We start from the raw sequence: 12471 nt of genomic DNA, 5'->3' as shown, positions 1-12471 counted from the left end.
CAAACATCATACAAGCTTCTATGATACGTGTTACTTAATTTGAGTTTTCATTTTGCGTTAAGTGAAAAGGCTGTGAGGTAAATGAAATAATGTTTATTTTGGAGGGCTTTCAGGAAGTTATGTCATTAATTTGTCACAAGATACTTATTAAAAACATTGCAAAATTATTTTTATTCACAAATATTGCTTAAATGTATGGGCAAAATGAGTATTTATTGCAGGACAAGAGCCTTTAACTATAGCAAGGGTTACTAAATGAGTTGAAGAATACCTAGGAGCAGACTTGTCTATCATGGTTAAAGCGTTCGCACGCCACCCCGAAGACCCGGGTTCGATTCCTGACATGGGTACAATATGTGAAGCCCATTTCTGGTGTCCCCCGCCGTGATATTGCTGGAATATTGCTAAAAGCTGCGTAAAACCATACTCACTCATTCACTCACTCTTGTCTATCAACTGACAGGATCAGAATAGAGTTTGAATGAGGAGACTTATTTCAGAAAATACAAACTCATTGCACAACTCATTTCTGACACATCTGATCTTTCTTCAGCTACTACTGCCGTCAGTATGCCACATCTGGCACACCTTCTCAAGGCTACGATGCTGACCTGTGTCCAGTAGGTCACTACTGCCCACGACAAACGTCCGAGCCCCAGAAGTGTCCACTCGGGACGTACTCAAACGCTGTCAATCTGACAGCTGAGGAGCAATGCCTCAACTGCACTGCAGGTGAGGCTTCAGGCTATGGTGCCTACAGGTCATCAAAGTGTTTACCGGAAAATTAAATTATTTGATTACAAATGTAAAACCTTGCTACGTAAATTCTCCCTACCTAACACGCAGGGACATTTCTCCTCCCATTGTAATTGCGATTTAAAAAGTAGTTCAATGTTTGCATAATCTTAAATAATATAAACAAAAGTAACAAGCATATTCGAGGTCAATAATATTCTTTATCATACATTTGGATATGATTATATACAAAATCATCATCAACAAAAAATGTTCTTGAAATCTACAAGACCGCTGTTGAAAACGAAAGAAAACACGCTAGTCAACTAACAAAAATGGAGCTTTGTGAATAGTCTTGATTGACACTTAAGATAAAGGGGAGACATTTTTTGGGGAGGTAACTCTTGTATGACAATAGTTCCGTTGTGTTATGTTCACTGCATTGAAATATCAAGTGTTATGTTTACTGCAATGAAAAATATCACTTTTCTCCACTTAAAAATCTCAGTCTTTCACACTGAAGTGTATAATAAATATGTATATCCAACCTGTTATCCTGTTGTATAAATGTGTATTAATCCTTCTTTATGACTATGGCAGGCAAATACTGTAGTGAGCTGAATGCAACAACAGAAAGTGGTCCATGTGAGGCTGGCTACTATTGTCCTGTGCGATCCACCAGCTCCCAGGAGAACATATGTCCATCTGGCTACTACTGTCCAGCTCTCAGCCACACACCATCACCATGTCCCAAAGGTAAGTAGCATCACCATGCCACAAAGGTCAGAGGCATCACCATGCCACAAAGGTCAGAGGCATCACCATGTCATAAGGTGAGGAGCATCACCATGCCACTTAGGTCAGTAGCATCATGCCACAAAGGTCAGCAGCATTACCATGTCATAAGGTGAGGAGCATCACCATGCCACTTAGGTCAGTAGCATCATGCCACAAAGGTCAGCAGCATCATCATGTCATAAGGTGAGGAGCATCACCATGCCACAAAGGTCAGCAGCATCACCATGCCACTAAGGTCAGTAGCATCACCATGTCATAAGGTGAGAAGCAATCACCATGTCCCAAAAGGCCAGTAGCATCACCATGTCCCAGCGGTCAGTAGTATCACCATGTCATAAGGTGAGGAGCATCACCATGTCCCAAAAGGCCAGTAGCATCACCATGTCCCAGCGGTCAGTAGTATCACCATGTCATAAGGTGAGGAGCATCACCATGTTCCAAAGGTCAGTAGCATAACCATGTCCCAAAGGTCAATAGCATCACCATGTCCCAAAGGTCAGTAGCACCACCGTGTCCTAAAGGCCAGTAGCATCACCATGTCCTAAAGGCCAGTAGCATCACCATGTCCTAAAGGCCAGTAGCATCACCGTGTCCTAAAGGCCAGTAGCATCACCGTGTCCTAAAGGCCAGTAGCATCACCATGTCCTAAAGTTCAGTAGCACCACCATGTCATAAAGGTCAGTAGCATCACCATGTCCTAAAGGCCAGTAGCATCACCGTGTCCTAAAGGTCAGTAGCACCACCGTGTCCTAAAGGTCAGTAGCACCACCATGTCATAAAGTCTGTATAGCCCTCAATATCTGTGTCACCATGATCAGTAATGAGTAGCTCCAGTGAACCTCACTTTAACTTATAAACTCTCTGTAATATTTACTATATTTTTGTTTCTGTTTGTCATATGATCCATGTGTCTGCTATGATATGGCAGTCTCCACCGTTCCTTTCTCTAATACTGACATGGAGTTGCAATTTGGTAACAGTGTAAGACCCTCGTCCATGCCTGCATATGTATCCTCTTGCTCTACAACATTGTATTATCTTAGTTCTGATTCCTTCCACATGAGTCGTCAGTGTTATTATTATTCAGGAACATTCTCCAACTTTACGAATGTGAAGACAGAGAATGAATGCTCCGAATGTCCGGGAGGATCGTACTGCGAGACAGATGGACTCTCGGAACCTACGGGGCTGTGTGGAGAAGGTGAGGACTGTTATCATCTAACAGACAATTTATCATGTTGAGAAATGGCATAAGTCTACAACTTAAATACCTTCACATATCTAGAATGTGTGCTTGCAGATGAAAATTAAAATATATTGACATAGAAATAGTGTTTGGGATGCACATGTTCATTTCTGTGCCATTTAGGCTAATGAATTTAATCCTGCAGCTTTAAGTTTGTTATCAGTGAAATTGAAATTGATGTGTGCACTCATGGCCTTACTACTAACTCAACATATAGCCTCCATACATGTAGTTTTTTGGGTTTTTTTAGGACATTCTGTTCAACCAGTTTGCAATAAGTTTATATATGTGTTTTGTATGTAATCAGAGACTAGCAGGCTGGGCATAGTATACTTTGATATATTGATACTTTGATATACAAGAACTGGGTATTTCATTGTTTCAGGGTACTACTGTCCGGTGGGGTCGATCTACAAGGAACCCAATGACACCTACTGCCCAATCGGACATTACTGCCCGGAGGGTGTGGCTGCAGCCATTCCATGCAGGAACAACAGCTATGTGAGTTCAGGGAGGCTTTCACCTACAGACAAGTGTTAGAAGCAAAGTGATGCTCACCATAATTAAACCATATGGGGAATCATTTGGAACATGTCTGCAATACCAACTCTCATTAGAGATGACTGTGGATAATCTTGCTGATTGTGGCTGAAATATTTATGGCTAGTCATTAAAGCATTGAAACAGTCATAGTGGATTTGAATCCATGTTTGCCTGATAACATTTCTAGTTTTGGCTTATAAAAAGCTCAGATGGTTACTGTGCAAGAGCTCTCCAATCAAAGGGGGCAGGGGTGGCCCAGTCATCTAAGGCTCCGCGATTCGCTGTGCAGAGTTGTGTCCCTTGGGCATGCCAGAAATCTGTGATTGTGGGTTCGAATCCTGGTTCGCCCTGAATCCAGTGAATTTATCCAAATAAACGTAATAAAAAGAATACAGTAATGTTTCTTTAGATACATTGAGAAGTTAGAATGAAGAGTTTTTGGTAGGAAAAATCTCTAGTCTAAAGGAGATCTGGATAAGTGATATTCAATATTCATCTGTCAGATATTAATGTATTCTGCTGTGTTGCAAGCACAGTCAGAGTTGTGTCCCTTGGTCACGCCAGAAACTTATGATTGTGGGTTTGAATCCTTGTTTGCACTGATTATGTTTCTAGGTTTGTCAGCACCATACCCGTGCTCGTGGGTTTCACTAAAGTGGTAAAGGTCTGAGACTTGCATCACCTCAGGCTTTCCTCCCACATTAAGCTGACGCGCCGCGATATAACCAGCATTAAACTCTCTTACTCAAATCAAAATTTGGAAAACTTTTTTCGAACAGGTTTCATGCCTGATAATGACCATTTTGTTAGAATGCATCATGTAATTCTAAATGTGTTTGTTGCAGGTAAACCACACCCATGCTGTGACATGCTATGATTGCCCGGCAGGCTACTACTGTAAAGGTCAAGGACAAAATGCCATCTGTCCAATCGGATACTACTGCCCATCAGGAACAGGCCTTGATTGGCTGTCCTGCCCCCGAGGAACATATAGTGATGTGGAAGGCTTGTATGCAGAAGTCCAGTGTAAGCCCTGCCCAGGGGGGAAGTACTGTGGTGGAGAACATCTAGATGCCCCCACTGGGGACTGTGCCCAGGGACACTGGTGTGTGTCAGGCATTGATCGTGAATATCCAAATGGTGTCAATAAGACAGATCCTCTGAACAACACATGTTACGATGACCGCCAGGTAGGGTTCGGCGGTCTCTGTCCTGTGGGAAGTTACTGCCCAGGAGGAGTGAGCAGCGTTTTCCCGATACCCTGCGAGAACGGAACATACGCTGATGTGGAGGGGCTCGACAAGTGCATCTCCTGTCCAGAAGGTAAGAAAATACAATTTGCAGTATTGTGGAAGATTTAAAGATGAAATCTACTAGGTTTCCTACCTGGTGCCAATGTCCAAGGTCCTGATACAATTGTCAATGATCTGCTACCAGTGTTCATTGATCTGGTGCCAGTTCCCAATGGCCTGCTACCAGTGACCAATGCTCTGATACCAGTGTTCAGTGGTATGGTAGGGGCATGGGTGGCCCAGTCGTATAAGGCCCCATGATTCGCTGTGCAGAGTTGCGTCCCTTGGGCACGCCAGAAACCTATGATCATGGGTTCGAATCCCGGTTTGCCCTGATTATGTTTCTAGGTTTGTCAGCACCATATCCGTGCTCGTGGGTTTCACCGAAGTGGTAAACGTCAGAGACCTGCATCATTTCGGGCTTTCCTCCTACATTAAGGTGACACGCCGTGATATAACTGGAATACTGTTAAAAGCGGCGTTAAACCCAACTCACTCACTCACCCAGTGGTATGGTATCATCTTTTCAAATGATCTAGTGCCAATGGTAAATGATCTGGCACCAGTGGTCAATTCTCTGAAGCCAGTTTTCCTTGATCTGGTGCTGGTGCCACTGTCCAAGGTTCGACTCTTGAAGATACAGAGTAGAATAGGTCTTCAGCAACCCATGCTTGCCGTAAAAGGCACTATGCTTGTCATAAGAGGTGACTAACGGTCATCATATTCCAATTGCTTGGATTGATTCTCATGATGTCAGTCACTGGATTGTCTTGTCCAAACTCGATTTTTTACAGAGCGCCATCAAAAAGCTGGAATATTGCTGAGTGTGGGGTGAACAAGAAACAAACAATGTCCAAGTTTCTGGCACCAATGATCAGTGATCTTAAACGAGTGTCAAATTATCTGATACCTGTGTGCTGTGATCTGTTCAATGACATGTTACCAGTGTTCAATGGTCTCCTACCTGTTTTCAGGGGTGGTAGGGTAGCCTCGTGGTTAAAGCGTTTGCTCATCACGCCGAAGACTCGGGTTCAATTCCCGACATGGGTAAAATGTGTGAAGCCCATTTCTGGTGCCCCCCTGCTATGATATTGCTGGAATATTGCTAAAAGCGGCGTAAAACCAAACTCACGCACCCACTCACTCACTCACTCACTCACTCACTCCTACCAGTTTTCAGTGGTCTTGGTCACTGTGGTTGTGGCTGTAAGCTCTATGCCTGTACGATGTGTCCTGTGTTGTGTAGGCTACTACTGCCCTGCTGGGACCGGCAACTACACCGATTACCCATGTGAGAGTGGACACTACTGCCCCAACAACACACAACGCTGGAATGAGTTCCCTTGTGACGCTGGGACTTTCAACAATGACACAAGCAGAACAAAGAAAGCTGACTGTCTCACCTGCCCAGGTAAGATCCAGTTATATTGTGTAAATAATCATGGGTATTATTTGTTGAACTATTCCTAAAAACTACCACACATCACTGCATTCAAGTGTGTAGCTAGGGGAAATTATGATTAAGCAAACATTTTCTCCTGAAACACTTATAATGCTTATCAAACACATGCAGGACTGTACAATATGTCACAAGGAGATATCCCTGCTGGAAGTGTAGAACAGTTTGATCATAGTGATCAGAAGCAAATATCCTAAAAAACTAATGCTAGAAGCAATCAATCTGATCATATTATTGTCCCAATTGCATAGATCAATGTTTGTGATGTCAGTAACTGGATTGTCTGGTCCAGCTTTGATTATTTACATCTCGCCGTCATATGGCTGGAATATTGCTGAGTGTGGTGTTAAACAATTAACAAACAAAACAAAACAATTATGTGGTGCTCCCTCCATTTCTTTTTTGGTAAAATACACCATATATCTGTTCCTTCCAAACATATGTACATGTGTTAGAAGAATCACATCCATCAACATTTGATGTTAATGTACAACCGATGCCATGAACTATTTGTTTAAAAAAAATTAAATCCTACCTCCTTAGATTTTATAAATTTGGATAAAAGTCTAATAAGGAATTTATTCTGGCCAAAGTGTGAATTTAAAATGCTGTTTGACATTTCTTTTGAAAGTCAACTGGTACTTTCATGTTCAACAGCTTTGGTGATTAATTTTTTTTCTATATTTGTAAACTTGTTGTCAATGAACCCCTAAACCATGTATTGATAAGGCCTAACATATCAGGTGGCCAGTATTGTGCACAGACCGGCCTCTCCACACCATCAGGACCATGTGATTCTGGATACTACTGCATCAACGGCTCGAAGACAGCAGCGCCCTCTGGTGTGGGTGGTGACCAGTGTGTTGCGGGCTACTTCTGCCCACAGGGTTCCACCAACCCCACCCCCTGCACCCCGGGCCACTACTGTGCCACGGACAGGCTGAGCAACACGTCAGGGCTCTGTGACCCTGGGTACTACTGCACAGCTCTCGCCACAGTTGGTAATCCCACCGATGGAACCACAGGTAAGGGACCTGAATTCATTTTTTGTTCTGAAATACTGTTTGGTACACTTTGATCTATGGCAATAATCTTCATGTCGTATACATGACATAATTAATTTTTACTAAAAACGTTGACTTGATATTGCTGGAACATTGCAACAAGCAGAGTAAAGGCATGCTCAATCAATCAATCAATCAATCAATCAACAGGCAGTGGGTTAGCCTCGTGGTTTAAGTGTTTGCTCATCATGCCAAAGGCCTGGGTTCGATTGCCCACATTGGCACAATGTTTGAAGCCCTTTTCTGGTGTCCACTACCGTGATATTGCTGGAATATTGCTAAAAGTGGCGTAAAACCATACTCACTTTGTTTGACCACAACCTTCACTGTTTCGCAATCTCAACATCTTGATGCAGATGGTTGCATTATTTACTAGAATTTATCCTCTAAAGATGTGAGCACAGCTGAAACCACATCAAGAATTATGACAATGTTAAATCTGAACCAGTATGGCTATTGTGACACCTATTTTCTTAATGAACATTGTCCTCTACTTTTGTCCTATCATTTCTGACTTTATTTGTAATTTTATGAAGCAGTTCTCTGTAAATACAAACATCATTATCATTATTCATTAATATGAGGAGAGAAACTTGCTCATACTGGTTTGCTGTTGTACAATATGATTATTATTTACAGTTCAAGCTTTATGTACCTATTGTCATAAAATGCTAATGTATATCGGTAAAGTTTTGCAATAAATTGTAACTCTATAACTTATGTAGATGATGCAGAGATGTATGAACAGTACAATATATTAATACACGTTCTTCTGTCTGTGCAGGTGATATCTGCCCACAAGGCGCCTACTGCCCTGAAGGCAGCCCCTCCCCAAGTCTCTGTCAAGCTGGCTTCTTCCTCAACAGTACCGGGAATGATGCAGAGTTGGACTGTATCCAGTGTCTGCCAGGACAGTACTGCGCTGGGGGTGGCAATGTTGTCCCCGATGGACTCTGTAGTGCTGGCTACCACTGTCCAGGTGGTCAAGACTCGCCCACACCCCCTGGCTACAACTGCAGCATGGGACACTACTGCCCTGAAGGAAGTCCTGCCGAGCTCAGATGTCCATCTGGAACATACCAAGATGAACTTGGCCAAGAGTTCTGTAAGTCCTGCCCAGTGGGGTTCTACTGCGACAGTGTAAAGGAACCTGTGGTCCTCTTCAACTCGTCCTCCTGTCCCCAAGGCTACTATTGTCCCATCAACACAACTCGGGCGAATGAGTTCCCTTGCCCATTCGGGACATACAACAACGTCACAGAGAAGACAGAAGTGGCCGACTGTTTGCCATGTACTGGAGGAATGCACTGTAGCACGGAAGGTCTGGCTGAGCCAGTTGGACCATGTGATGCAGGGTACTTCTGTACATCAGGATCCAACAGCTCCACGCCAGTCATGGGGGACAACGCTGACATCTGCCCGACAGGGTTCTACTGCCCACAGGGTAGTGTTGTAGCCCAGTCCTGCCCCCCCGGCACCTTCAACCCCACCACAGGCAGGCAGAGTGAAGCGGAGTGCACCAACTGTACCGGGGGCTCCTTCTGCCCTGACTACAACATGACTTCCGCAGGACCTCTCTGTTCTCCAGGTAAGGCAGGACCTCTCTGTTCTCCAGGTAAGGCAGGACCTCTCTGTTCTCCAGGTAAGGCAGGACCTGTCTGTTCTCTAGGTAAGGCAAGAGCTCTCTGTTCTCCAGGTAAGGCAGGACCTCTCAGTTCTCCAGGTAAGGCAGGACCTCTCAGTTCTCCAGGTAAGGCAGGACCTCTCTGTTCTCCAGGTAAGGCAGGACCTCTCTGTTCTCCAGGTAAGGCAGGACCTCTCTGTTCTCCAGGTAAGGCAGAACCTCTCTGTTCTCCAGGTAAGGCAGGACCTCTCTGTTCTCCAGGTAAGGCAGGACCTCTCAGTTCTCCAGGTAAGGCAGGACGTCTCTGTTCTCCAGGTAAGGCAGGAGCTCTCTGTTCTCCAGGTAAGGCAGGAGCTCTCTGTTCTCCAGGTAAGGCACAACATGCTGGATGGGAGAAGTGGTGAGAACTTTGTGTGATCCTAGTGCCACTTTGATCAGTATTATAGCCACAGCACAGCACAGCACATCTGGTTAATGTTTGAGAACAGTCCAATGTGATGCCTCCATATAGCTGAGATATTGCTTAATGTCGTTGTAAACTGATGAGTATTTGTGACTCCTTAGATCACAAGATCACCTTTGTCCACTTTACCAGACAATGAATTTTTTTTTAAATGTATTTGAAAAAATGTTTCATAATAAATGCAATAAAAATGCTATTTAATGGTTTCAATATGTGGAATACATAATCTATACAGTGTTACCCAGTATAGCTTTTTCTGAGAGGAGATAGTCAGTTCATATAACATATGACGCTGCTTAAAATATAGTTGATAATTTGAGATTACATTGGTCTTTTATATGATGTGATGCTTCTTGGTAGCATGGTGTGCATATTGATGGCATCATGGCAAAGGTCTGGGTTTGATTCCCCATATTTACAATATGTCGGGCCCATTTCTGGCGTCCCCTCCAATGATATTACTGGAATATTTCTAAAAGTGGCATCAAACCCAACTAACTCACTCCTGTTGATATCTCTATAGTCCTTCATGTATCATGTCCTCCATTCACAGGCTATTACTGCCCAACACGAGCGGACTCCGCCAAGTTCATGCTATGTCCAGAAGGCTCGTACTGCCCCGAGGGAACTGACCTGCCCAGACAGTGTCCACCAGGCACATTCTCCAATGCCACCGGCCTGACCAGCTCCGTTGAGTGTACCCTCTGCCTCGGAGGCTACTACTGCCCTGATCCAGGTAAACTACCTCCTTGTACAAAGGGGTAGCTGTGTTGTTAAAACATGCATTTCCTAACTGACATAACTAATCAATCTGACGTTTAGGGCCTTGTGCTTATTTTCTTATTTCTGGTTTCTGGGTCGTCTCTTTTTTGATGGAGATAGTAACTTGAATGGAAAGATTTTCAGTATATGTTGCTTTTACAGTTTTTGTGTGTTGTGGTCAGATAGTGTTGGCATTTTGCTTGAATAAGAAAGCTTACATCTACTACAAGGACCCACCCATCCTTCATATTCTCTTGTATTTTGTTTCGTTCAGGTATGACAGAAGCCACAGCAATGTGTTGGGGCGGCTACTACTGTCCTAACAACATGTCTGTACCCAACCCTGTGGACAACCTGTGCCCCCGAGGTCTGCACTGTCCTAATGGAAGTGAGATATACAAGGTATGCAGCTCCCCTTCTCATTATTGCAGTGGTGGGGGTAGCCTTGTGGTTAAAGTGTTTGCTTTTCATACCAACAAGTTTGGTGAGACTTTGTTCCCATGAACCTGACACACCGTCACATGTAGGGTGAAAAGATGTAACATTTGTCAAGAGATATTCCCAGAACTGTTTCATTACAATCACATGGACACTTGCTGATCATCCACTTCTTAGCATAGTCTCGCTAATGTTGATACGGTAATGTTAAAGGTGGCCAAAGACCACACTTATGCCAGTCAGGAAAGTGTGAAATTCTAAGATGTTATTAAGCATTGATATTGGGAATGAGAAGATATCAAATGATTGACAAATGAGTAACAACTTTTTACCCAATGGAAGTTCTGGGGCAGCTTTATGTAGGTGTCAGTATTTTTTTGTGATATTAAGAGATGACTGACATGGGGATCAGGTAATCGCAAGGTCTGCTTAGTTTGAACCTGTGACAAGAGGAAGGTTCAACTATGACAAAACGAGATTAAGTTTAGCTTCTGTCAGAATGGTGATGACAATGGTTTGTTAATCCTTTTATGATTATGGTAAAATATTTCATGCCCACCATATTACGTTCCAGGAGTGTTCCCCCGGCACATATACCAACCACACGGGAGCATCAGCGTGTTCCCCCTGCCCCCAGGGCTTCTACTGCCTCCCTGTCCAACCAGAGAACGCCACCCTCAATGCCCAGCCTTGCCCTGCAGGATACTATTGTCCAGAAGGTAGATTATATCTGCTTTTAGTTAAGTCTTAAGCAATATATTGGTATAATGTGAAGACTCACAATTCAGAATATTATTAAGATTTGAAATTATTAATATAGTGTGTATAGTTGTGTGTTTATCATAAGGGTACAGGTTTTATTTTCTGTTATAAAAAATCTTAATTAAAGAAACAAAACTTCTGATTAGTTGGGTTGAAACACTTTTAATTTAAAACAGTATGTTTTTTGTTTTGCAAAATTTGGCAAAGGCTCTTCCAGAAGACAAAGAAAAATATTATATATATATAACTGTACATGTTAATTTCTTTATTATCAATTAAGGTGAAGCAGCGTTGATTATAGGGTTGTTGGTTTTTAAAGTTGTAAGAGGTGTTAATGATGACTTCCTATGTACAGGTACTGGTCCGGACTGGATGTCGTGCCCCAGCGGGACGTACGGAGACCAGGAGGGGCTGTATGCCTTGTCACAGTGTACGCCCTGCCTGGGAGGGCAGTACTGCATGGGGGAGCACCTCACCACACCCACTGGAAACTGTGCCGCAGGTACAGTGTCTCTTTGTAGTAACGTAGAACAAAAACTGAAACATAGGTTGATCTACAGCTTAACTTTTGTTGCCTAAAAAACAAAGTAATGTTCGAACAACTAAAATCAAACTTGCTTGGAATGTCAATGTTTCGAGCCTATCCTCCATTTAACACCTGTATAAATATACCACTATAGGTGCAAAGGTAACAACTTAAGCACAGACTGAGATGAGAAGATATTTATGAATATGAACATAACAAGTCTTGTTGTTTCTACAGGATATTTTTGCACATCTGGAGTTGACCGTCCCATGCCTGGAGCTAGTAATGACAGCACTGCCGTCAACTGCACATGCCCACAACAGGCCTTCCACAAGGGCATCGGTGGTGTGTGTCCGCTTGGTTACTACTGCCCCGAGATGAGCGAGAAGGCCCTGCCATGTGCAGCAGGAAGTTACGCAGACAGGATCGGCATGGAGGCTTGCAGCGTGTGTCCCCAGGGATACTACTGTCTCGCCAACTCATCAGAGTTCCTCAGTTCTCCCTGTCCAGCGGGTCAGTGATGAAACCTTACACTTATCATGTTCCATTGAAAGTTGTTAACCGTGTCCCAGGGTCCCATTCGCCTAATGCACTGCAATTAATTGTGCAGAGTTCAGTCCCTTGGGCATGCCAGAATCCTATGATTGTGGGTGCAAATCCCTGATTGCCCTGTGAGGTTTCCAGTTTTGTCGGCACCATACCTGTGTTTGTGGGTTTCACCAAAGTTGTAAACATCTGAGATCTGCATCACTTCCATCT

At 43.5% G+C, this 12471-nt stretch overlaps 1 protein-coding gene across 1 annotated transcript in view; it reads left to right on the top strand.

Annotated features, from left to right (window-relative positions):
* LOC139465712 (uncharacterized) overlaps nt 1-12471 on the top strand; it is a 154746-nt gene that overhangs the window by 65942 nt on the left and 76333 nt on the right. Inside the window, exons 41-53 of the mRNA XM_071247531.1 lie at nt 554-732; nt 1336-1491; nt 2621-2734; nt 3165-3280; nt 4168-4645; nt 5861-6025; nt 6817-7098; nt 7922-8725; nt 9778-9960; nt 10261-10388; nt 10999-11143; nt 11542-11688; nt 11950-12225. Of these exons, the coding sequence (XP_071103632.1) occupies nt 554-732; nt 1336-1491; nt 2621-2734; nt 3165-3280; nt 4168-4645; nt 5861-6025; nt 6817-7098; nt 7922-8725; nt 9778-9960; nt 10261-10388; nt 10999-11143; nt 11542-11688; nt 11950-12225 (3173 nt within the window). The remainder of the gene's footprint in view (nt 1-553; nt 733-1335; nt 1492-2620; nt 2735-3164; nt 3281-4167; nt 4646-5860; nt 6026-6816; nt 7099-7921; nt 8726-9777; nt 9961-10260; nt 10389-10998; nt 11144-11541; nt 11689-11949; nt 12226-12471) is intronic.

This window comes from Haliotis cracherodii, unplaced genomic scaffold, assembly GCF_022045235.1.
Source record: "Haliotis cracherodii isolate W230 unplaced genomic scaffold, xgHalCrac1.p SCAF_18, whole genome shotgun sequence".
NCBI lineage: Eukaryota > Metazoa > Mollusca > Gastropoda > Lepetellida > Haliotidae > Haliotis > Haliotis cracherodii.
Note: the sequence above shows the minus strand (reverse complement) of the source record. Positions and strands in the feature narration are given on the sequence as shown.